The sequence below is a fragment of the Perognathus longimembris genome, chromosome 2 (assembly GCF_023159225.1).
Source record: "Perognathus longimembris pacificus isolate PPM17 chromosome 2, ASM2315922v1, whole genome shotgun sequence".
In the NCBI taxonomy this organism is placed as follows: domain Eukaryota; kingdom Metazoa; phylum Chordata; class Mammalia; order Rodentia; family Heteromyidae; genus Perognathus; species Perognathus longimembris.
Window position 1 is genome coordinate 93,337,866 of NC_063162.1, and position 26,332 is coordinate 93,364,197.

General features: G+C 36.5%; 1 protein-coding gene across 1 annotated transcript in view; it reads right to left on the reverse strand.

Moving 5' to 3' along the window:
- The window catches only part of Ahr (aryl hydrocarbon receptor), a 42,436-nt gene extending 16,358 nt beyond the window's left edge, over nt 1–26,078 (reverse strand). Inside the window, exons 1-4 of the mRNA XM_048339740.1 lie at nt 25,426–26,078; nt 13,898–14,085; nt 2,432–2,532; nt 787–876 (exon numbers count right to left, since the gene is read on the reverse strand). Coding sequence (XP_048195697.1) covers nt 787–876; nt 2,432–2,532; nt 13,898–14,085; nt 25,426–25,490 — 444 coding nt within the window. The 5' untranslated portion in view covers nt 25,491–26,078. The remainder of the gene's footprint in view (nt 1–786; nt 877–2,431; nt 2,533–13,897; nt 14,086–25,425) is intronic.
- Between the last annotated feature and the right edge of the window lie 254 nt (nt 26,079–26,332).

The window sequence follows — 26,332 nt, forward strand, 5'->3', positions numbered from 1 at the left end:
ATGTACATTGTAATGTGAGAATAAGATACATAAGAATAGCAAGCATTCTAGTGTACTTACAATCTTTTCTCAAATCATATAAAATGTTCTTAAACTCAAACGTGCCAAACATTTTACAACTCCCACTATCTAATCAAAGCTGTTTAAATGAACCAAATACCTACTTCCTTCAAGGGTTTCTAGTCTGCTACTAATAGTATGGTCTATCTCCTCATTTCCCCCTTGTTTTCCACAAGTTTTAAGGTACATTCCAATCCATTTTTCTTAAGGCCATTTTCAATAATCCACATAAATCAAAATAAACTAAAACATGTTACCTGTGCTTTTTTCATAGTACCAAATTTATTTCATTGTTCCTTTATGTTTTCTGCAATCCATGTTAACTGATGGTAAATACTTTCATCTCTACCCCCCTAAACTCTGTCTGCTGAAAGATCCACAACCCCCACCCTTGTGTGAGGATTGAACCCACCAGAGCCTTATAGAGACTAGGCACGTGCTATATCACTGAACTCTATCTGCAGCAACTTGAGAGTTTCTTACACATGAGATTATTGACAAGTCCAAGTACAAACCCAATAACCAAGAATGATACTTATATTTTAAGAAATCAGTGCTATAAATTATTGAGATGAGCAAATATATTAGCTGAAAATATATTTTAATAGCACATACACTTTAATTAATACTTCATATAATCAATTTTGGTCTTAAGCTATAAAATATATAAGCAAGTTCATTTTCTAAAGAAAATTATTTTAAATAGGAAAAGAAAAACATACTTACTTGTTGAAACCCCAGGTAATCTTGTATAGTAGATGAAACATAAAAGACTAAAGCATCTGTAGTGACAACCAGTACAAAGCCATTCAGAGCCTAGAAGGAAAAAAGTCATAAAATCAGTAATGGAAATTAACATCATTACTTCATACATTCTGACTTCAGTTGAAAAAAAATCTCCTTACAATGATTAGATATCTTACACCTCCAAACTAGACACACATAATACATACTTGCAATAAAGAAAAATCTATTAATGTTTGGCTTGGCTAAGGAAAGATGACAGCTAAATTTAAAGCTCAACCACAGTACTTATTTTTTTTAAATCAACTGTATAAAAATCATTCACTATAGTCTATCACACTGCTTTATTTAAAGAAGAATACTGGGAAACGATGCTGACTAGATCTTAAAGAGAGGAGTCTAGATTGGTAGAAAATTCCTTTGTAGAAAGAAAGACACGTCAAGTACTGATATATTTTAAAATCTAAGCACTTCAAAGAATTATAAAACATATAAAGTTTATTGAAAAATACATCAAGCAATGCAATATACTAAATTAGTAAATAATGCAATGCTATTATTCTCACTGTTTTCCTAACAATATGCTGCATAATTCATCTAAATAATTTTAATAGAAGACAAAAATCATTAGCTATATTTTAAACCAATTTACTGCTATATCAATCAGCCCATATTTTTAAAATAAGAGATTTAATTATCACCTTATTAAATAACCCAAATGTATTTAATCACCCTCCTGTGATCGGAATAAGAAGTCTTCATTTTAATTAACATACATATAGAGAACCTCAGCTGGTAAAGGGAAGAGAATAAATATCCAATTTATTTAATATATAAAATATATCCGATTTATTTAACATAAGGAAGTCCAGTTAATTTGTACTATCTGGAATTTGGACATGATTATAGAATTATAACAAAAATTTTAGGAATTATTACACTACACTCTAATTGCCCCACTTGAGCAGGCACTGACTGAATTAATAGAGCTGTCAAAACTTATGCTACTTTGTGTCACAAAAACAAATCAAGTTCTTCCATCCAGTTCACTGTAAAGAAGTGAAAGTGATGAGGTCACAGTAACAGTACGTGTTCTAACACAGGTCTTGATTTCATCTTCTTTCAACATAATAAATACACTTCTGAGAACTCTGTGAATGAAAACATATTTGAACAGCTCCTCCAGTTCTAAATCAGAGGTTAGGAACAATTTAAAATATTTTCACAAATCTATTTAAAACTCTTCAAGTCTAAAGCAAAGAAGATGGCTTACATTTGTTGTTACTAACTGCACACAATAAAATGTAAGCTACAAGATAACATATTAAAAATAAAATTCAGCTTAATCACTTTTAAGTACAAAATGCATTAAATTTTTGGTTGAGCTATATTCTTGCAGAAAGTACATTTAATCAAATATCTTCCTCTTGTTGGAAGGGATTACAACAGGGAGGTGACAACCAGACTTCTAAGTCACCTAACTTCATTTTATCATGTATCTGCATAGTTCACAGACAAGATGCAAGACCCTATGTGAGTCCTAAAGAACTGGAAACAGTTAAAAGATGGACTAACTTTTCATTTGCCATTGTCCTTACTTTAAGAAAGTCTGTGTACTAAAACTTACTTGTAATAAGAATTCTCCTTCTTGCAAGTTCAAGTCTCTGAATTTTGCTGTACCGTTATCCTGGCTTCCATTTCTGGTCACAGAGGAAGATTTCAATGCAACTACAGAAAAATAAAGAAAAAAATGATATAGCAAATACATTTTTTGTTTGTTTGTTTTTGCCAGTCCTGGGGCTTGGACTCAGGGCCTGAGCACTGTCCCTGGCTTCTTTTTGCTCAAGGCTAGCACTCTGCCACTTGAGCCACGGCGCCACTTCTGGCCATTTTCTGTATATGTGGTGCTGGGGAATTGAACCCAGGGCCTCTTGTGTATGAGGCAAGCACTCTTGCCACTAGGCCATATTGCCAGCCCCGCAAATACATTTTTATTTAAACAGTATGAAAAGGCTATCAAGAAAATCTCTAACATAAAAGGACAATTTGAAATACTGCATGTGTGGTTAGGTATTAATAGTTTAGAAGGCAACATAACTGGAGTAATATCTGCAGCTACCATTTACTTAGTTTTATCAAGTCCTTTAAGTATTACTTCATTTAAAATCACGTCTATAGTATCTGACAAAACCACATAAAAATGTTAGCAATGCCATTTATTAAATGTGTAAGCTCTTTGGACCTGTTTCCTGATGTCAGAAGTGGCAATTTAATAATAATAATAATAATAATAATAATAATAATAATAATAAAATCCATCCTGCAGGGTTAGTGTGAAAAGTAATGTGAATACATCTGAAATTCGGGACACATAGCAGATCAAGAGTCAATAAACAAGTCTTTAATTATTAGCAGCACGTTCAAGAATTTATGGACTGCCTCGTGAGATAAGGTATATTTGAAAAACCTTTTGCTTTCCCTCTCCATTTTTGCTGATCCCTTTTTAAGCCTGTGATACTTAAGTACCGACTTGGCAATCATGTTAAGATTTCTTATTTCATTAGATTTTTACGTGCCAAAATAATCTGGCTCAGTAAAAAAGAAGATTTATGAAGAATTAGATTTTCTCTAAGCTTGAACAAAGTTATCACATAAAAACACTCTCATGTTTGCAGGGTATTTTCTGGTAACTCATCAGTGCATGTGTCACAGCAGAATCTTATGCCAAGTTCTGGCCGCTGCAGAAGTTGAAAGATATCTTTCTAAAAGAAGAGGCCAGGAGCTTGGCCTTTGAATATAAAAATTCAAAAGGCCAGAGAACAGATTTCCTTAGGCCAAAAAAATAATATGAGATAGATTGGTCTAACAGTTAATCAAGACCAAAGGAAATACTCTAATGTTTCTCATCAAAAGGAAAAATAGAGTGAGAATAGTCTTTTCTTCTTTTATGTTCTGTACGTTATTTTGTAGTTGATAGCTTTTTTTAATGGCCAAATTTTCTTGAATGCACTAAAACCTGACAATGCAATTAACTATACTCTGCAATTTCTCCAAATGCTGCAGAGTATGAGGCACACAATTGAAGACTTATACCAAATAAAACTCATTAAAAGAAAACACAAAATGTAACTAAAACATTGCATTATAAAATCAACAACTCTAAAAATGATGTGAAATTTAAAAGGTCTAAATTATCCTGAGGAATCTCTTGAAATCATTTTTTAAACAATGGACTTGATGTCTGTCCCAGAGTAACTGATAGGAGAAAAGGATAAAATAGCATAAAGAGGTAACTTCTTGACCACTGAGAAGCTGAATAAGAAATTAAAGAGATTTAGAGTAATTTATGACTTGTTCTTTGGCTTCTATTGAGGGTACTAGAAGACATATGTATCAGACAAATGAAAACGCTCACTTTATGTTGGACATATGCACTATGAAAATAAATAACTAGAAAAGAATGTCAAAAACATGAAGTGCCAAAACAGTATTAAAGGAACTTAAAGGTAAGAAAAATAACAATGCTTATAAATCCAAATGCTAGATGGCAATCTTTAATATGTAAAACTACTGCTTAATTGGGAAACATGATAAATGTATTTTAGAGGTGACCACTAGAAGGTTTTACTAAAAGGAAACAAATGCTTCTATTTTGTTCTTTTGTTGGTCATCAATATGAGACAGAAGTAAATATTGTGCAAGAATGAGTCAAGGGCACACTCACTTCCTAGCATCTAAAAAACCACCAGTTTGCCTTTTGCAGAAAATTAACCTTATGTTTGCTTCTCAACTCAACTGTGCAATGTTTACCCTTCTACGAAGTTTTCCCTCCATTTCTTGATTTCATATCTATTCCCTTAACCTTCTTAGAAGTATTAGTTATATTAATTAATACTATTCACTTTCAAATATATACTTGCCTGCCTTGATCAGAAAGTAATAGAAGAGCTAGAAGGTGACACAAAGTCCTATTACAGGATTGTTTCCTGCGTCCTGAATGACTTTAATTTCTGAATAATAATACTCTTTATACCTATCACTTCCCATACTTGATATCTTAAAAGTCCATAGTAGTCTTATGAAACTGGCATTGTTGTTCTTTCCATAGAATAGGACCTGAGACTTAGAGAAGTTTCCCAGGGTCAAAGAACCTTGAGTGATACAAGCTGGTAAAAAATCCAGGTTGCCTGAGCCAAGTATGTGGGCGATGATCGACCATCTCTCAGACTTCCCACTGTGCTAACCTTCTTTTATCTTCAGTTTCCTCACCTTTAAAGGAGGACAATGCTATCCCTCTGAGACAAAATCTATTAAGGGTAAAATAACATGCACAATACTTGGAACATGCCTGAAGACAATCACTGACAATCAAGGACAAGGACAATAAACTCTGCTGATTTTATCCAACCCGAGATCATTAAAGAAAACTTCCAATAAATTGCATATTGGGGCTTAACTGAATGATTTCTTGTCTTTAAATGGAGAACATTAACAAATACCTAACAAAACATATGGTGACTATATGATATTGATCTGAAGTACTTCAAAAGTACAAGATGATATATAAAGCACATGTACAATCAGATATTTAAATTATTTTAAATACCACAGCACTGGAACAATTCACAAAACAAAACAATTCACAAAAACAAAATGTAGTCCGGTGCAAGTGGCTCAGGCTGTAATCCTAGCTACTCAAAAGGCTAAATAAGATCTAGCACTGATGCTGTGGCTAAAGTGGCAGAGCACTAGCCTTGCCCAGGCCCTAAATAAGATGGGCACCAGAACAAAAAAAGAAGAAAGAAAAGAAGGGAGGGAAGGAGGGAAGGAGGATGAGAAAGAGAGAAAGAAAGAGAGAGAGGAGGGAGGGAGGGAGAAAGAAGGAAGGAAGGAAAGAAGGAAGGAAAGAAGGAAGGAAGGAAGGAAGGAAGGAAGGAAGGAAGGAAGGAAGGAAGGAAGGAAGGAAGGAAGGAAGGAAGGAAGGAGTGGTATCTGAAGTATTTCTAGTCATGCAAACTGTGACGTTCTATCCTAGACCAACTGAATCAGAAACTTTACAGGAAGACCCAACAATAGAATTAATAAACCTTTCAGATGATTCTAACATCTGTAAAAAAAATTTTTTTTTTTGTCCAGTCCTGGGGCTTGGACTCAGGGCCTGAACACTGTCCCTGGCTTCTTTTTGCTCAAGGCTAGCACTCTGCCACTTGAGCCACAGCGCCACTTCTGGCCATTTTCTGTATATGTGGTGCTGGGGAATTGAACCCAGGGCCTCATGTATACAAGGCAAGCACTCTTGCCACTAGGCCATATCCCCAGCCCTGTAAAATTTTAATTATCACTGATGGGTTACAATCAGTTTTTTGAAATGCTGTCATTTTGGATAATACAAGTCATTATGATCCTGTTTAGAAAGTATCTGCTATAGTCATTATATTCAATGTGCATTATGTAAAAAATAAGCTGCACTATATTATATGTACATTGTATAAAAAATAAACAGGAGAGGAAAAAAATGGGAGAGAACAAAGGAAGTGATGATATTGACCAAGAAGCATTGTACTTATAAGCTGAATTTTGGAACTGTAACTCCTCTGTACAAGTACTTAATAACAACAATTAAAAAAAAAGAAAGTATGCGATGTAAAGCAAGACAATTGTTAAAATCTTCCTGATCAGCAAGATATATACCACTTTCCAAAGTGAGACAAATACAAAGATACCACAATATATACAATGCTAAGACGTTCCTCAGTAAGAAGCTGATGAAGCAAAAACATAAAACAAGTAAGAATTTAAACAATGATGAAATTTAGAGTGCAAATACATTACAGCACTATCAGATAGACATTCCATAGGATTCAATTTTAATTACCTTTTGCACTCATCCATACTTCTGTTTTCTAATATAGTCCTTTCCTTTCATACCTTTAAGCTCAGATTTCCATTTCTCTCCACAAGCCAAGCATTTCATGTTCAGAGAACATGATTTGAGTTGTTTTAGAGAGAAAATTCATAAGGAAGAAATACTGTCTTGTGATAAATATATATTGCATTTTGTAACTATAGCTTCTGTTTAAACAGACACATGACATGATAAATCTTGTCAGGGAAAAGTACGTATCTTTTAAATCCCAAATCATTGATATGAATTCAATTTACTTTACAATAGTATTTATTATCCCCTTTATTATTTTGGCAGGAAAAGTTAGATTCCATTCCCACATTGATGTAAGCATAGAAGAACACAGCAATGACATTATAAAATTCAACCAAACACATAAACTTTTATACAATAGAAAGGGACGGCATTTCTTAACATAAGGAAAGCATTTCTAGTTTAGCTAAGTCCTGTTCCAATGAATATATACAAATAATTTCCAAATACACTGAGGTGACAGAGATTTTACTTTAATACATTAAGTTTTATTTGGAATTGAAGTATTTTCTTTTGAAAGAAGGAAACAAAGAATAAACTACAATTTAAGACAACCAGGTTACAAAGTAAACTCCTAGGGAACAAAGATTTGTTCTCCATAGTTCGGAGGTGTCTGATAATACTGATGGATTTTTTTCCCTGCCTATAGATTTCTAATAACCAAGGTAGAATTAAAATTCAATTTTTCAAATGCTGAAGCTGCTGTGGCACATGGCTGTAATCTTAGTCATTAGGAGGCTAAGGCAGGACAGCAAGTTCAAGGTCAGCCTATACTACATAGCAAGTTTGAAGCGATCCTGTGCTATTACATAGTAAGACCCTGTCTCAAAAAAACAAGGGCTATCGCTCGATGGTAGAATGCTTTGCTAGCAGGCATAAGGCCCTAGGTTTGTTCATAGCACTGTAAAATAACAACAAAAATAAATAATATACTTGTGCTTTTAGCAAATACACACAAATACTTTTGAGCTGTGTCATATCCCAACTATCAAGTAGAAAGGGAATTCTGAAGCTACTACTTAACATTTTTCCATTACACATTCAATTATACTCAATTCAAGTATATATTAATCTCTGCATTATCATAATCAGTAAGATGAGTTAATTTAGTTTTTCATTGGGAAAATGAGCTCGTTTACTTTTCATATTTGTATGCAACAGTAGAATTTACACAGAATTCTATTAGAATTCTGTACTTTATTGGCAGAATATAACATAAATTATAGTAGCAATTAAAGTAGGCATAAGAATCATCTAAAAGGCTTATTTTCCAGGCTCTGGTGGTTCATGCTTGTAATCCTAGCTACATAGGAGGTGGAGATCTGAGGATAGCAGTTCAAAGCCATCCTGAACAGGAAAGTCCATGATGTGACTCATCTCCAATTAAGCATCAATAAAGACAGAAAGCTGGAAGTAGAGCTGTGGCTTAAGTGGTAGAATAACAGCCTTGAGAAAGAGCTCAGAGACAGCCCCCAAGCATTGAGTTCAAGGCCCAGGATCTGTGTGTGTGTGTGTGTGTGTGTGAGTATGCATGTGTGCTCACACACACACAAAGGCTTATTAGTTCCACTAGTGGGATCCTTGTACAATTTCTGATTCTACAGATTGAGGACGCAATTCCATAGTCTGCCTCATTAACAACAGCTAGATGACACTATTTGTCCTTTTGAGAACCAGTGACTCAGAACATCTGGAGAAATAACCTGTGTGCGTTCTAGCTTTAACTTCTCTGTGTTTTATAAAATTTAAATTCTGTGCTTAAAGAACATACTTATAAAGTATGACTATTGGAAATTAACTCTATTAATAATTTTTTTTTTTTTTTTGGCCAGTCCTGGGCCTTGGACTCAGGGCCTGAGCACTGTCCCTGGCTTCTTCCCGCTCAAGGCTAGCACTCTGCCACTTGAGCCACAGCGCCGCTTCTGGCCGTTTTCTGTATATGTGGTGCTGGGGAATCGAACCTAGGGCCTCGTGTATCCGAGGCAGGCACTCTTGCCACTAGGCTATATCCCCAGCCCTATTAATAATTTTACACAGACAAAACCTGATGCTCAAACTTTTAAGAAGAAAACAGGATAACTACACAAAGACAGACAAAATATGTATCCCCACCAAAGAAATAAGCCTTTCTCCTGAATGCCGTGCACAGATTTAAATATGTATTCCTCTGATAAAAGAAAAGTGTGGGGTTGTAAATTACATGTCCTACTAAAAGGCTGGAAAAGAGGTTATTAGAAAATTAACTTCTTTAAGTCAAAATACAAATTTAAATGAACAAGGAACTCATAGGTGATATTAATACCAGGTCCCCAAAGGTCCTACATATATTCAGCTATCACAACAACAACAACAAAAAAGCCCACTGAAACAAGTAAAATATCAGTACTTTGAAAGAATTATAAATTACACAGCAATAGTTTTAATCCTAAGAATTACTCCATTAGGCCTCTTCTTTTCAGGATTAATCCACAACAAATCTAAAAGAGCAGGCTCGCATCATTATAGTTCACACTGAGAAGACAATGACTGTGTGTAAGAGTGAAGTTTAAGGTTTTAACAAACCTCAAAATCAGTTAGCTGATGAACTGGTATCCGCATTGCCTGCCAACCCATGCTTATTTCAAGATACAAATCTCCCTCTGCCACACTGAGACAGAGATGGAATGCTGTCTCTGGAACAAAGACATCTGACACCAGTAACTAGACTAGACACAATTAAGAACCCAACTGTGGGGCTGGGAGCAGTGGTGCTCACCTCTTAGCCCAGATCCACAGGTGTCTGAGGTAAAAGAATCAGGTCTGTGGCCAGCCCTGGGCAAAAGTGAGACTCTATCCAAAAAATAACCAGAGCATAAGATGGGCTGTGGGTTTGGCTCATGGTACAGCACCCGCATTGCAAGCAAAAAACCCCAACTTCAAACCCCACCCAGTATTGCCAAAGAAATAAGAACCCAACTGACAAGAATATTCTGTAAAACTGATAGTAAACAAATTCTCACATCATATGGAAATTTTCAGGACAGAAAAGAAATCAATTCCTTATGGATAATTTTAGATTCATTAAATATGGGAAGTGAATTTATTTCAAATGTGCTATTATACAAACAAAACTACTTATTAATACACTTAAATGTACTGCACTGACTTCCCAGATTACGGGTGGTCTAGAAAACATGCTGTAATTTTTTTGGACTTTAAGGAAGTTTCTCCATTATTTTTCTGTATTGAACAATCTAAGATACTGCATGACACAGTACAGTATTTACCATGAATATTTTACTGAATTAATAACTGCTATATAACATCTAACCTCTGGTCATAGAAAGTTTTATGACTTTTCCACCTTATTACATATCTGAATTTCTTAAACAACAAGTGATCATGCTCAAATTTTCACTATTTTCCCAAAATCTAAATTTTGTGGTTGCTGCCAAAAAAAGAAAACAACCTGAATATAATACTTATATGATGATGAACATTTCAAAAGTTAAATTTGATCTTACAAAGTCAAAAAGGTATTTAAACTTCTTATATATTCTCCCTTTCAAAAATAGTATTATTGAGGGGCTTGGAATATGGCCTAGTGGCAAGAGCGCCTGTCTTATATACGTGAAGCCCTGGGTTTGATTCCCCAGCACCACATATATAGAAAACGGCCAGAAGTGGCGCTGTGGCTCAAGTGGCAGAGTGCTAGTCTTGAGCAAAAAGAAGCCAGGGACAGTGCTCAGGCCCTGAGTCTAAGGCCCAGGACTGGCAACAAAACAAAACAAAACAAAAAATAGTATTATTGAGCATAATAGTATCAAATAAATTGATTTGAACTAAACCATAATTGCAAAAAGACTAAGTCCCATTCAAGGACTTTAAAGTTAAATTTTAGAATGTTTCACCTAATTAGAAATGAATAAATACTAATGTCATACTTAAAACTCAAGTAATGCTTTTCAGACAGTAGTAATGATGTGGGTCAATGGCTCCCAAGTTTAAGAAGACTCATCCAAGCTGGATTATTTAAACCTGTAATAAATAGATGTATTTTCTTGGAAAAATATCTATTGTTATAGTAAAACTTGAGTTTCCTTTCTAACAAGATTGTATGATTACTCGTTTATATTGTTCTTTCCGCAGGAATTTACACACCCCCTGTTTGCATCCTGTTATTCATTGTGAGCTTCCCTTCCCTTCACTATGCTGTGTCTCTAACAGTGGGAGAGTGGGTCATGCACAGAAAGTGTAAGCACTGTCAGCCCACTCCAATTCTCCCTGCTTACATTAAGCCTTTCTTTAATACATGAGGGTATTACATTCAAATTTTCTTTCTCTGTATGCTCAGAAACACTGCATTGCATTCCCAGACTATTGGTGGTCTATAGGAAACATTGGGATCTTTTTGTTTTTTGTGAATTTTTTTCTCCCTACCTGTCATCTAGCCTTATGTTGGTTCATGTATTGAACAATCTAAAGTACTAATTAATATTTATGCACATCAGTAAGGCTCATCTAAACACATTTATTGTCTTAATATTCCGTGTATTTAGGTTTTTCCTTCTAAAGGCAAAGAAAGCCATATATTGCTAAGGGTATAGTCAAGAACCAACACAGACTATGTGACATGCTTGTTAAAATATTGTATCCTGGGTTTTATAAAACTGATTGTATCAGAATATATGAGGAATGCTCTAATAGGTAATTCTTTGCAGGTATTTCTTATGCACACCAGAGTCTGGAAGCAATAATACGAAGGATCTAAAATTAAGGATCATATAGTTGATGCAGGAATGATTCAAATAGGTAATAGAATACTATTGTCAAATATGCTGAACCAGAACAAAAAATAGAGTAATGAAGAGTTAAAAAATACTTTCAACAAGAATTCCATCATGAGTTCTCCTATATTGTAACATTATTTCTATGGTAAATTTGGAATCTGTTTTATTTGAGGCACTAGTAAAATAGGTCTAATCATACATATGGGTATCTACAGCTATATGTGTATGTATGATATACGAGTTAAACATGTGTGCATAAACATGTATTTATACTGGCAAACATATATGTGTCTCAACGTTAGCAATTATGTTAGTACTCTAAGGAGCTTCACTTTCCATCTCCTACCCTTTTTTCAAGTTTTGATTTTAGCTGATTATGAAACAAGGTCTTCCTATACAGCCCGGGCTATCCTGAACTTCATGATCCACCTACCTCAGCCTCTTATGTGTTAGTATTACAGGAATATGTCACCATTCTCAGCTTCTGTTCTCCTACCTCTCTCACCTCTAAAGAATGCACAACCTATATGTTCTTTTAACAAATCTCTCTCTCTCTCTCTCTCTCTCTATATATATATATATATATATATATTTCTTTATCTATCTACCATAGAGGAGCAGGAATGAAAAGGTAAAGTGACTCTGCCAAGAAGTCTTCACCACAGTCAATAATAAAGGTCTCCCTGGCCTCCAAATGTAAGCTCCCATATGGCAGAAACATCTTTTAGGTCATGGAATCCCACACTATAATCAAGCAGTAACCACAGCATGCGAGTGCTAAGGTTAAGGACCTTAGATTTCATGTAGCTCATTTCATTTCATGAGCTCAAGACGACAATGTACAACAGTGACTCCTACTTTAATATGCAAGAATCTGGCCACACAACCAGTGTGATACCACAGGTTTAGGGTGAGGCTCAAGAGTTAGCATTTCTAACAAGTTCCAGGTGATGCTTGTCTTGGAACTGTGCTTATGAAAAACAGAGACCTAAGAAAAGGCCCCAAGAGCTTTCTATATTAGGGTTCCCAGAAAAGAAAACTGAAATGTGGTGAGGAAACACAATGTATAAGGAATCTAAAAACCTGAGTTTAATTTCAACTCTATCACAAAAGGATGACATACTGATAAGCATACAATCAGAGGCACACCACTGAAAGCTGCACAAAGCATTTCTAAAATGAAGAGTTCAGTAGGATGATATTGAACATGTAAAAGCTTTTTGTACAGATCAAAGATTACTTAAGCATCTAATACAAAACTTAAAATATATAATCATCCCTGCAATTACTACTTTTGAATCAATGTATATCAGCCATACAAAAATTGTTAGAACTATAGTTTAACAAAATAGATTTGTCCAAAAGAAAGAACATACCAGCAAGCAAATGCATAAAAATATACACAGATGATACACATCAAAACATGTAAACATAAATCCAAAGGGAAAATAATCATTTTTCTAAATTCTAGTTATATATCACAAAATCAAGTATTCTGCAAATATATTTCTCTAGGGACTTCTTTAGATGGTATCAACTGAAAGCTTGTCAGAAATGCACCATCTCTGGCCACACCTTAACTTACAACATCTGCATCTTAACCTGATCACTAGTGAATGAACACACTGAAGTTTAACATACACTGATACATGTCACTGAGACTTCACTATTAATTCCTTTACTATAGTTTAGAAAGAAAACTAATACATTAGACAAAATGTTCCTTGAAAAATACGGTTTTGACTATAAACAAATAAGAGAAATTAAGGAATTATTCTGCATGACAAAAATCATTGAAACACTATTTTCAAACATGAACTCCCATTTAAAATACAATTTATGTGCCAGTTCTGGGATTTGAACTCAGGATGTGGGTGCTGTTTCTGAGACTTTTTGCTCAAGGCTACCACTCTACCACTTGAGCTACAGCTCTACTTCTGGCTTTTACTGGTTAACTGGTGATAAGTATAGCCTGCCCAGGCTGGCTTGGAACCACAATCTTCAGGGCTCAGCCACCCTGAGTAGCTAGGATTACAGGAGTGAGCCACAAACACTTGGCTTGTAACATCATTCTGAGTGCATGTTTCATTCTTGGCTTCTTAAATAAAATATCAAATTGGAAGGGAATCTTCAATCAAAAATACATTAACTTGATAAATATTTGATTTACAAGGGATTCTGGCATATATATCATTTAAGTGATATATCTGTTGCATGAATGAAACTGGAAAACTGATTTTAGGGGATTTTTATAAATTTGGCTTTGTCACTTAATTTTCTATATATCAATAAAAACTTCACCTATTGCTAGTTTTTAGTTATGAACACAGTGAAACCATAAGTATTTCCTAAGTTATTACAGAAATATTAAACCTTATTGACATACCATCAAAGAAGCTCTTGGCTCTCAGGTAACTGACACTGAGCCTAAGAACAGAAAGTTTGTCCAGCTTATTAATAACATCTTGCGGAAAAGGCAGCAGGCTGGCCAAACGGTCCAATTCTGTATTAAGTCGGTCTCTATGTCGCTTGGAAGGATTTGACTTGATTCCTTCAGGTGGAATTGGCTTTGCACTGAAAAGCAAACAAAATAACATGATAATCCTTTAGAAAAACTGAAGCAAACATGTCTACTGCATTATAGCATCATATTTAATATTTTTCTAATATAACAAGTTTTAAAAATCTACTTTAATTTATATAAAATTTGCTCAAATATTCTTTGTATATCCTACATAAGGAAAATAGTAAAAGTCATGCTTAATTAAAATGCTTATTAACTCATTACAGGAAAATGCTACATACATTTAATAGTTTTTTCTGTATATACACACGTATATATGTAGTGCACATATATAGTTTAGTGATTCAAAATTAAACTCTAATACGGATTTTTCTCCCTCGAACATAGACATTGATAGAGAAGGGGGGAAAAAAGACATGTACAATAAATTATGTAAAACTCAAGCTTCCTTTGCTATCTTCCACAAGAAGCACATCATCATTTATGTTGTAGAGGAATATAAAAACTGAAATGTTTATCTTTATTATCCCCAGAGTACTATCTGTATACACTTTTATTCTACTTAGTAATGACTTCCTGAGCCGTCTGATATGTGAAGTTTGTCCCCCAGGCATCCTATATGGACCTCAAACTCAATAAGAAAACTATATTTGACTTTATTCATATTTGTTGGATAGCAAGCATTAGAGGTTAATTGGAGAGTTTCCTTTTCATTATTGGGCATATTTCTACATAATTGTTATAATTCATAGAACTGTGTCTCAATGAAAGAGTTCACTGAAACCCCAACAATGTAACATGACTATCATCTAAGAGGAAAGATATTGCTGGGCATTAGTGGCTCATGCCTATAATCCTAGCTTTCAAGAGGCTGAGATCTGAGTATCACTGTCTGAAGCCAGCCTGATCAAGAATGTCCCTGAGACTCATCACCAATTAACCACAAGAAAACAAAAAATAGAGCTGTGGCTCAAAGTTTTAGCATGCTAGCCTTAAGCTACAAAAGCTCATGAACAGCTCCAGGCCCTCAGTTCAAGCCTCATGACAGACAGAGGGAAGGAAGGAAGGAAGGGAGGGAGGGAGGGAGGGAGGGGGAGGGAAGGAGGGGGAGGGAGGGAAGGAAGGAAGGAAGGAAGGAAGGAAGGAAGGAAGGAAGGAAGGAAGGAAGGAAAGAAGGAAGGAAGGAAGGAAGGACATGAAGACATGTATGGGTAGGACAGAAAGCTGACTTCAGAAGAAACCAGATTCTTCACACAAGAGACTTTTTCCAAGATTTTTATAGCAGAAATTAACTTCTTAAAAATGATTTTACACACATCAGATACATTATATTGTAGCCTCAGATGCTACAATATAAATCAAAAACATTGAAAAATGGAACAAATTTTATATTCTATTTCCATACTTTCTCAGAAGATAATGAAAGCTATTTTTGACAAGGGAAATGGACTTATATTGTTTTTTAAAGTAGATTAGCCTGGGGCTAGGAATATGGCCTAGTGGTAAAGTGTTCGCCTCATATACATGAAGCCCTGGGTTCGATTCCTCAGCACCACATACACATAGAAAAAAACGGGAAGTGGCGCTGTGGCTCAAGAGGTAGAGTGCTAGCCTTGAGCAAAAAGAAGCCAGGGGCAGTGCTCAGGACCTGAGTCCATGCCCCAGGACTGCCAACAAAAACAAAACAGAGTAGCCTGAGTATAATACTATTAATTTGATTGAGCAAAAGTATTTCTAGATAATTTATATTTTCATGTCATATGGAGAAGAAATATTTTACAGAGAAAGATTATGATGCAATGAAATCAGGAATATTAATAAATTTGTTTTTCCCTAGGCAAGTCATTTTTAAACACTTGCATATTTCTATTTTCTTTCTTATATTTCATGGTTTTCCATGAAATAAAAAACTGATTGTGGTATATAGATAAAAGTCAGTATTATCTCCAGCCTGTTGGTATAACACTTAATAGACTGTGTTCCCTAGCTACCTCCCTCTAATTATATTGCACTGATCAACACAATCAAACCACAACTAATTGCACAACGTATATCTTACCTTATTGTGTAATTCTCTATTGATTAATAACTGTTAACAATTATTTGCACCAAATCCTAGACAGCCCAGAAAACTACTCATATTCAAAAAATGATAATAGAGGCACCTAAACAACCATGCTCACTGCAGCACTATTCACAATAGTAAAGCTACAAAAATAGCCAAGAGGCCCTACACCTGACGAATGGATTAAAAAAAAGTGATGTGTGTGTGAGTGTGTGTGAGTGTGTGTGTGTGTTACCATAGTGAATTCCTTTGAAAAAATAACATGCACTGTAACAAAAAGAGTATTTGTCCTATCTTGGGTATATGGATAGTGGAGGGGAATGGGTGAATGGAAAGAGTAAATGAAGGTGAACATGGCCAAAATATTTTATGTACATGCATGGAAAAGGAACAATGAAGAGACTGGTTTGGGAAGGGGAAGGAGGAAGAATGATCAAGATTCACTGCATGCAGAAGTGGACATGTTAAAATGAAACTACCCAGCACAACTAATTGAGGCTTGAAAAAAAAAATGGTATAAGTGGCTAAATAGAAAGAGCAACTGCTTGAAAAAAAGATTTCACCAGAAGTTGGTATCTGAGATGGATCTTGATCCAGATTTATTGAGGGAGCATAACTGGGAATGGTGAACTGTTAGTTAGAAATGGGGCTCATTCTTTCAACAGTGAAGAGCCACTGTGTAATGTAACAGGAACAGAACACTTGCCAGTGAACCAAACATACAAAAACTCCTGTTCTCACAGAGCTTACGTTCCAGTTGGATGACAGAGAAATAAGTGAAGAGATCTACAGCTAGATTTTCTAGCTGATGAGTGTTAAGAAAAAAGAAGCAGGGTAAGAAGTAAGCAAGCACTAATGGAAGTGCTGGTTTTGACTGGCAGGGCAAGTCTCACAACACAGTCTTGAATACAGTGTAGCTTAGAGCCATGAAGATGTCTGATGAAAGACACAGAAGAAACAGCAAGCTTCCCCAAAATCATGGTAGGAAATTGGACGTTGTTGTCCTGGAATTGTGGTTAACTCTGAGATGGACCTACACCTTCAGGCCTTTGTTCTATTAGGCTGACTTTGGTGACTAAGAATGTAAACAAACAGGGTAGGATTTACTAAAGTTTAGGATTCTGTCACCAGTGACTATGTCACTTCCCTGTTAAAATCGTACAGTAGTATGGCTGGGAATGTGGTTTAGTGGTATAGTGCTTGCCTAGCATGCATGAAATCCTGGGTTCAATTCCTTAGTACCCATTGAACAGAAAAAGCTGCAAGTAGCACTGTGGCTCAAGTGGTAGAGTACTAGCCTTGCACAAAAAGAAGCTCAGGGACAGTTGCCCGGGCCAAGTTCAAGCCCCAGACTGCCAGAAAAAAAAAAAACATCCCATACAGTAGCCTGGGCTTGTCCAGGCAAGCTTAGCAAGACTTAGTTTAGCAAAGGTCTTTCAAGTCTCTATCTACCCCTCTGACTTCATTGTGTATAGCTAAAGTCTTCCTTGTCCATTCTGCCCCAGAGCTATCTCATTTACTATACTTATCAACATGTATTTCTGTGCTTTTAGGAAACCCTGTTCTGTCTCATCCATTTCATATCCTTGCTCCAGACTCCTATGGCCTTTGGCTTACAATTGTTATCAGCGATAAAACTCCTTATGTCTTCTGAGTCTTACACAAATGTCTAGTGTACCATTCCTCTATGGAATATTCTACTGAAATAACAAACTGAAAATTCATGTTCAGTCATGTTGCCTTTGCTTTTTAGTTTGTTTTACAGTTAGCATCTGTCATTTTTGCCTGGGTTGGTCTTGAACTACCAGCCACTACCTCTGCTTCTTGAGGAGCTGGGATTATAGGTACCTTAACACTTGGTCCTAGTCATAAGCTTGCAGCAATGATCATGAGAAATTCCAAAAGAGAATAACACAAATATTCCAGTGAGACAACCTGATATGGAATAAAAAGTAACAGTAACTTTAAAACTTATTTTTCTATGTAGTAAGATGCCTATCTTGTGTTGCTACTGTACTGCCACTATGCAGTACTCAATCCTGCACTACAATCTGAGGTTGTTTCTTTATACTACACACAACCATATACTTCTTTCACGTGCTTTTTGTTAGTTATGAAACATTGAGCGTGAAATCACATTTCCAAGTGACCTAACTAAATATATTGTAAAATGTTGATGGAGTAAAGAAGTAGCTATGTTTTGTTGTTGTTGTTGTTGTTGTTTAAAACATAACCTCAAAAATCATGCCCCAACCTGTAAATCAGAATTGTGAAATCAAGGCTCCAGTGGACTACATGCCATGATTCTATCTTAGAAGCCCTGATACCAAACTACTGAAGCTCACAGACTCAATAGTAGGTCCAGTTTGAATACTGCTAAACCCTTCTAAATACCCCGAACTACAATGTTTGCTAGGCACATCATTTGCTGCCAGTGTTTGAAGCAAAGTGGAAAAAACAATCCAGACTAATCGTAAATTAATGTGACTCTCAGTGCTTTATATAATACTTATTCACCTCAAAATGACATGTAAAGATAGTTTCAGTAATTCTTTTAAGTAAAGTTATTTTTTTCTAACAAGAGATTAGCTTTCTCAGTACTGACTTGCTCTATTGGCTTTTTGCTCTGATTCAATCTCCCACTGCTTCAGTCTATCAGTAATACCTGTATTTTTTTTTATTTATTTTTTTTTGGCCAGTCCTGGGCCTTGGACTCAGGGCCTGAGCACTGTCCCTGGCTTCTTCCCGCTCAAGGCTAGCACTCTGCCACTTGAGCCACAGCGCCGCTTCTGGCTGTTTTCTGTATATGCGGTGCTGGGGAATCGAACCTAGGGCCTCGTGTATCCAAGGCAGGCACTCTTGCCACTAGGCTATATCCCCAGCCCAATACCTGTATTTTTATGTGGTTTCATTCTCTACCTGACTGTACTCATTCATACATATTTTTAGAACCTGGACTCTCCTTTCTCAATATCGACTGGGATGCTTTCTGCTCACAAGCTTCCTAAATGTTTCTAGTCATAAACTACAAGCTTCGTGTAAAATAATAGGAGTGAGAAATACTATAAATAGTCAAATTTCTTTGTTGGATGGAATAGGGCTAGATATTTTATTTCCCTATATGAGGCAAAAAAAGAAATTCTGAGAATGCTGGATGTTACTCTGAATGGGTCAGAATCTCTTGCCACTGTCCTCTTGCTGCTGTCCAATTGTGAGATCCATAAAACCAGTTGCTCAGTGAAGACATTAATAGTGAAAAACAGGAAATAAAGTATACCCTAAGACCACAACTCTTTTCAGAGTCATGAAAAAGAATCATGCTGTCTTCTTTTCTCTGTGCATACCCACATTTTTTTAAGGCAGGGTGTCACTATAGTGTCCAGGCTGTTCTCAAATTCAATGGTTCCTCTGTCTCAGCTTGGTGAGTGCCAGGATTACAAGTACTTGCTACCACATTAGACCATATTTTTTGTATAGTATTAACTATGGATATGTGGATATGTACTTATCCACTATACCTCAATCATTAAAAACATGAGTAAGAAAATTTTAAGTAGTGAACAACTGTTAAATTAGTGGATCTTGCCACATACTGGTGGCTCATATCTATATTCCCTGCTACTTAGAAAAATCAGATCTGGAGCATCCTGTTTGTAAGCCAGCCCATGCAAAAAGTCTACAAGACTCCATCTCTTAAAAAAACAGCAAAAGCCAGAATAACTCAAGTAATGGAGCACTTAGCAAGCAAATGCAAAGCCCTGAGTTCAAACCCTGGTTCAAACCTCAAATACTATGTGCATGGTACCAAGAAGATTTAATGATTAAAGAGATATATAAAATATAGCCATTCTTTAGGAAGCTTACTCATCCTACTAGGAAGAAATATATTCTATCACAGAGCCAGTCAAGCACAATGCCCTGGTCAATAATGTAGGTACTGTAAAGGTGATGTTCAAAAGTTCATGCAGATGTGGCCATCTAAATTAGGTCTGAAATACAATTACTTACAATACAATTACAATTATTTCATGATGATAAATATATAGCCTTCTGTAATTATCCTTCTTTTCCAGGAAAATCACACTACAATACGGAAAACAGTGATAGAAGCACAATCTTTGTCTCTAATAAGCCTAAGTGACAGTTATAGCCAGATGCAAACAAATAGCAAGATATAAAATGAAAAGTAAATCAATGCTAGCATCCAATCAGAAGGAAAAAGTAATCACTGCACATTACTTAACTCATAAGTAAACAGTATTTACATAATAAAAACAAATACAACATTGAAAATTGATTTAATTCAAAATTATTAAATTCAAAAATGTTACAGAGAAACAAAAGAATGATAAAACCTTTAACTACCACAAGGCATCAAATAATAATGCTTAATGGGCCAACTTTAAGATAATACTAAGTACAAATTATGATTTTGTAAATATACCTGGATCATTTTATAAAACAAACATTTCTAAGCAAGTATTTCAATCCAAAAAGAGAAAAGAATGAAGTTAAAATGGAAAAAAAAACTATGAAAGCAAATCCACATGTAAAAGATACCTCAAGTAGAATATCTTCAAACCTGCATATGCCTAGTAACACAGAGAAACACAATCCGTACATATGAGCTAGTTACTTTCTCTTGGTTTTTAATTGAAAAATTGACAATAATATTTTTGCACAAAGTGAATAAATACAGACATATCCCCAGATGCCAATGGTAGTGAAATCAGAAACTTGACACTATATCTCGAGTGTAATTAAACTTTGAAACTATATATGCTTGGCTGGGCACTAGTGGTTCATACCTGTAACTCTACTGAGAAAGATGAGATCTGAGAATGGAAGTTCAAAGCCAGCCTGGGCAGGAAGTCTGTGGGACTCTTCTTTTTAATTAAGTGCAAAAAAAAAAAAAAGGCAGAAGCGGAGTTGTGGCTCAAATGATAGAGCAAGATAGCCTTGAGCAAAAGGCTTGGGGACATCACCCAGGCCCTGAGTTCAAGCTTCAAAACCAGCATATATACAAAGTTACAGTAAGCATATATACCTGAATGTAAATTATAGAGTATTTGAATAATGCACATTAAAAGTAAAGTTTTCCCTAGGTCCTGGTGGCTCATACCTGTAATCCTAGCTACTCAGGAAGCTGAGCCCCCCTGGGCTGTGAGCTTCTTATCTCCAGTTAACTGCCAGAAAACCAAAAATGGAGCTGTAGCTCAAAGTAGTACAAGACTAGCCTTGAGCAAAAAGTGCTCGAAACATAGTCCAGGCCGTGAGTTCAAGCCTCATGACCAACCAAAAAACAAAACAAAACAAAAAACAGTTTTCAAAGGAGAAGTGGGTAGCAAATCAAAGATCCTAAGAGGAAAGGACACAAATAGCAAGTATGAGATGAGCAAGTACAAGACACCTATGGGAAACAGCAAGTGGTTTCTTCCAGCCACAGTGCTATTTTATGGCCAACAGTGGAGAACAGAAAATCTCTACAACACAGGGCACATATGACTCAATGATGTTCACTTGGTTTTACTGTGAAGTTATTAAAAGGTAAGGTTTGGGGCCAAAAGACATATGATCCAATATCCAATCCAAGATTTTTCATTTTCTTCCTAAGTAATTTTTAATGTGAACCATGAGTCCCTATGTATAAAACTTAAATATGATATCCTTTGTACTTCCATAAAAATGAAATAAGTTATCTATCTATCACCATGCTCAATGCTAGCTAATATCAGAATAGGTGCATACACCATCATTTTGTTATATTAAACCACAAAGGAAAAAAAATTTAATGTGGATCTACATAAGCAGATTGTGGTTAAAGATTTCATGGTGCTTATTTCTAGTTGTCTTAACTGAACACATGAACGCACATGAGCTAAGTAAGTTTATTCACTGGAGAAATATAGTGGCCTGCTTTGGCTGTATCTGTGAGAAAATAACCATATACTGCCTCTTACTGTTTCACAGAAATCTTTGTGCTGTTATATGTAAGCTAATAGCATTAAAAGTACAGAACTTATGTTTCCATTTCACAGATATCTTGTGTAGTGTTCACATTTACGAAGAACTTAGGCTTTAGTAATTTTAGTTATAGTAGAGGCAATATAGTAGACTGTTCTGTTCTATCTATAAAGAAACTTGACCAGATTCAAAACAGCAAGGGAACTGTTGCTAGTTTATATCCAGTCCTCTCAACTTATAGTTTCTTCTTTGGCAATTTAATGCTGCCTATAACTAAACACTTTCACTTACTTCACTTCATCACTTGCAATGTGCAGGAGTTCTCTTGGCCACAATGTATAAATTCTTAAACATAGCTACTTGAGAGAAAAATAATGATGAAGTTTCAAAACTGATTATGCAACTGAAAAGACTCATTAATAGATATTATATGATGGAAGTAACAAAATTCAGTAGTTTAAGATATTGAAATAGAATAAACTGCAATTTAGCATAGTCAGAAAGGCAATGTTTTTATACTATACTAATATTAACAGTATTTTAATAAAGTAAGAGTTTTAACAGATCAACTCCATTTCTGATATCTCATGAAGGCTAGCTTTATTGTCACTACTGCCAGTAGTATCTCTTGATAATACCATTTACAGATGTTATTTATCCAACACATAATACTTTCCAAAGTAAATGCTAACTTAGTAAAAATATGGCAAAATAAAATAGCATTAAGACATTTCAGCTATTAACAAAACTCCAAAATTATACTCAAAACTATTATTATCACTAGTGAAAAAGAGATGCTAATTAATTCTAGAATGGGGTTTTCAATTATCTTTGTGAAACAAAATAAAAATACAGAAATACAGTCATTTCTAAAGAGAATAAAACAAGAATAGAATTTAAGTAAAAATACTTTTTAGAGCAGATTTACTAAACACAGATCATTCTAGAAAGATTACAGTAGATTCCCTTCCTTAGACCAGCTTTGAAAGTTTCTTCTTAAAAGGAAGAATATGGATTTCTTGCAATATTCAGATCCTTTAACTTGCTTTATTCCAAAGGGAAACACTCAGTCCCCTATACAAAGGTACTTTCTTGAAATTAAACACATTCAAAATATATTTCCTCGTATAGGTAATTTTTCAATGTGAGACTTGCCACTAGAGGGCGTTTATTTTGCTCAGTACCGAAACAGCCTAAGTTAAAATGGTGCCATGTCTCATACCCTCAAACCTTACAGAATAGTATATCTGAATGGCCATTTTAAAGTTCTATAGCCCATCTTCTCTGTAAGTAAAATAAGATGATGTGACTTACCAGGTCAAAGTTACATGGGTCTTAACAGCATTTTCAGTGTCAGCAATGTGTATTTTCCTCAATGTTGGCATGGATTAGGCTTCATTAGCCACACAGCAGTAGTTTAATTTAGAGACCCCTTTTAAAGTTTAATAGCCTCATTCTTAGAGTGAACTTCGAGGAACTGCACTGTAAAGTCTGTTATTTTTCATTTGGGTAAAAATAAGTTGAAACACTCCCACTCGATAATGTAAGTGCCAACACAAGTCTTTTAGTAACATTAATGTATGGTTAGAAACAATGAATGTTTCTCAATAAACCACAGACAGTTCTTGAATAAACATCTACCTAAATAAAGATGAATGAAGAAAATATGATAGGTATAAGGATTTGTTAAATACAAGTGTATTAAAGTCTAAGGAAGTAATGAAAATATTAATAGAAGTACATCTTCCTTCAAAATGTAGTAAGGTGAAAGAGAAGGTATCTTTCATATGAACTAGAAACCCAAAAGGTTAAAGTTACGTTGAATATAAAATTAAAGTGTTTAATTTTGTATACAAATCAATTAATTCTTTTAACATATTGACTGAAACTCAAGTTAAAAAATCCATTATGGTGATCTTAAGATTTTCTGTCCATACACCTGTGATTACCTCTATTATATACTGTGCTAAAAATATAGTTGTTTTAATAAATACATGCACTAGACATTGGAAAATCTCTGAACCACCAACAAAGTCAATTTAGACCACAGTGTTTAAATCGTAAGCAGTATTACCAAGATTACCAAGGAAATTGCTAACTGAGCAATATTCTTGTTAGACAGATATGCCATGAAACTTCCAAATTTTAACCAAGCTATTAAACATGAGCATTCTCCACTAATGTCAATTTATGTCAGGATCTGAAGAACTACAATAGTTGAAACTCTTAAAGGAAATTAGTCTGACTAAAAAACAATGTAACATTGAAGGTTTTAAATATTTGGGCTGTTATTTTTCTGGTTCAAATGCACTGTTGCCAAGGTTTAGGCAAAATGTACACTTTTCATTTCCTCTGAATAAGCATATAGAAACTTGAAAAACATGGATAAGATAAAGAAACTCAAAACTATTCATTACAAATCCATCAGTATATCTATTCTTTTCCACAAAAAAAATTTGTTAAGTATTCCCTATCACACAAAATTCTCCACCAAAACAAACAAACAAGGAAGCTTGTTAATCACTCTACTAGAACTGACAAAACTTCTGAGCAGAAGAGAAAATTACAGGTAGATACTAGGAGTAAAAACTTCTCTCAATAAAATTCCAGTTCTAAGTCTTCTAAGCCTATGTACAAAAAGAAAAGAAAACTTCCCAAAGATTAAAAAGTACCACCAAATCCTTCACTGTGACATCCCTAACCACTGAGCCTTTCTACCTGCTGCCATCCTTACACACCTCACTCATGTGATGATCACTGGGATCATTACCAAAAAAAAAAAAATCACTGCCTAACAAGTAAATTAGAGAGCAACAGAAACGCTAATTGCTATGGACAGAAAAATACCATGCAGAGACCCTGCGCCCCTTCGTTCACTTTCACACCCACCTCCACTCCACCCCAAACTTTCTACCAAGAATCATAATCAAGGCTGTCCTCTAACCTGCCTAGCCCACGAGATACTTAGGGTGGTGAGGGATTTCATGGCAGGCTTAGGCTAAGTAATCCAGGAGCACCCACAAGGCAGGTCAGAGCTGTCAGCAGCAAATTAGGAACAACCGGAGAAGCAAACAAGAGAGAGCGCGTTTGTCGGCCATGGAGAATGCGGGTATTATATACTTATACACACACGCATACACATATACATATGTATGTATACACACACATATATGTATAGTGAAAGAACTAAATATACACGGGAAAGTCCAAGTAGTGCTTCTCCCGAACTATTCCGCCAGCCTCGATCACGGAGGGCTAGGTGCAAAACCGACCGAATTCCCCTACAGGATGGCTGGGACTCGCCTCCCGCCCCTAGCGCACAGCCCCCAGGCGGAAGACGCCCTCCACTCTGGTCACTCACGTTTTCTGCACCGGCTTCCGCCGCTTGCGACTGGCATAGGTGATGTTGACGCTGCCGCTGTTCATTGTGTCCAGACCTGAGGGGGCTCCCTTCCCGGGCACGAGCAGCCCGGTGTCCCGGACCTAGTGACGGCCGGCGCCGCGTCCCGAGGAGCCGGGTCCCAAGGAGCCGCGCCCGCTCCACCTGCGTCCTCCCGCGAGGGGGCGAGGCCGCCGCGCCCCGCACGCCCGACTCACGCAGCCCGCGCGCGTCCAGGTGAGTTGCCAGAGCCTGGCGCTGGGGGGCTGAGGGGCGGAGACCTAAGAGGCGCAGGTGCCTTCCACGCCCCGCAACGCGGCGCGGGCGGCGCTGGAAGCTGGGCGACCACTCGGAATCCGGGCCGGGGTCGCGCACGGTGGCGTCGTGCCCCGTGACCCTGCGCCGCGGCCCCAAGGGTGTGGGAGGCGCCGAGGTGCTGCTCCCGGGGCTTCCCCAGTCCCGGGTGCTTCCCGCCGGCCGCAGTGCTGGCTGCCCCTTGCTTCCGTCCGGTCACAAGGCTGCCCCTCGTCGGCACGGGCTGTGCCCAGGCACGTTCTCGGGACCTTAGGTCGAATGGACTCCACAGACGCTGCCTCCCGCCGCGGCGCGCACCGGCTGAATAACAGAAGCGCCCGCGACCCCTCACCGGCCCCGCCCCGCCTCGCCTTGATCCCTCGCGTTACCGCCCACTGCGTTAGCCACGCCTACATTTCTTTTCGCTGAAGGGTCCGCCCTCATTTCTGTGCGTGGTGAGGTAAAACGTAGTGGCGCCTTTCGGTAGCCATCTTTGTGAGGTCCAGCGAGGGATTTTTTTTTTTTTTTTTTTAATGTGGAGTGGGAAAGAGATATGGCAATAAATTACTTGTAGACAAACTCTTTTTGCTAGACT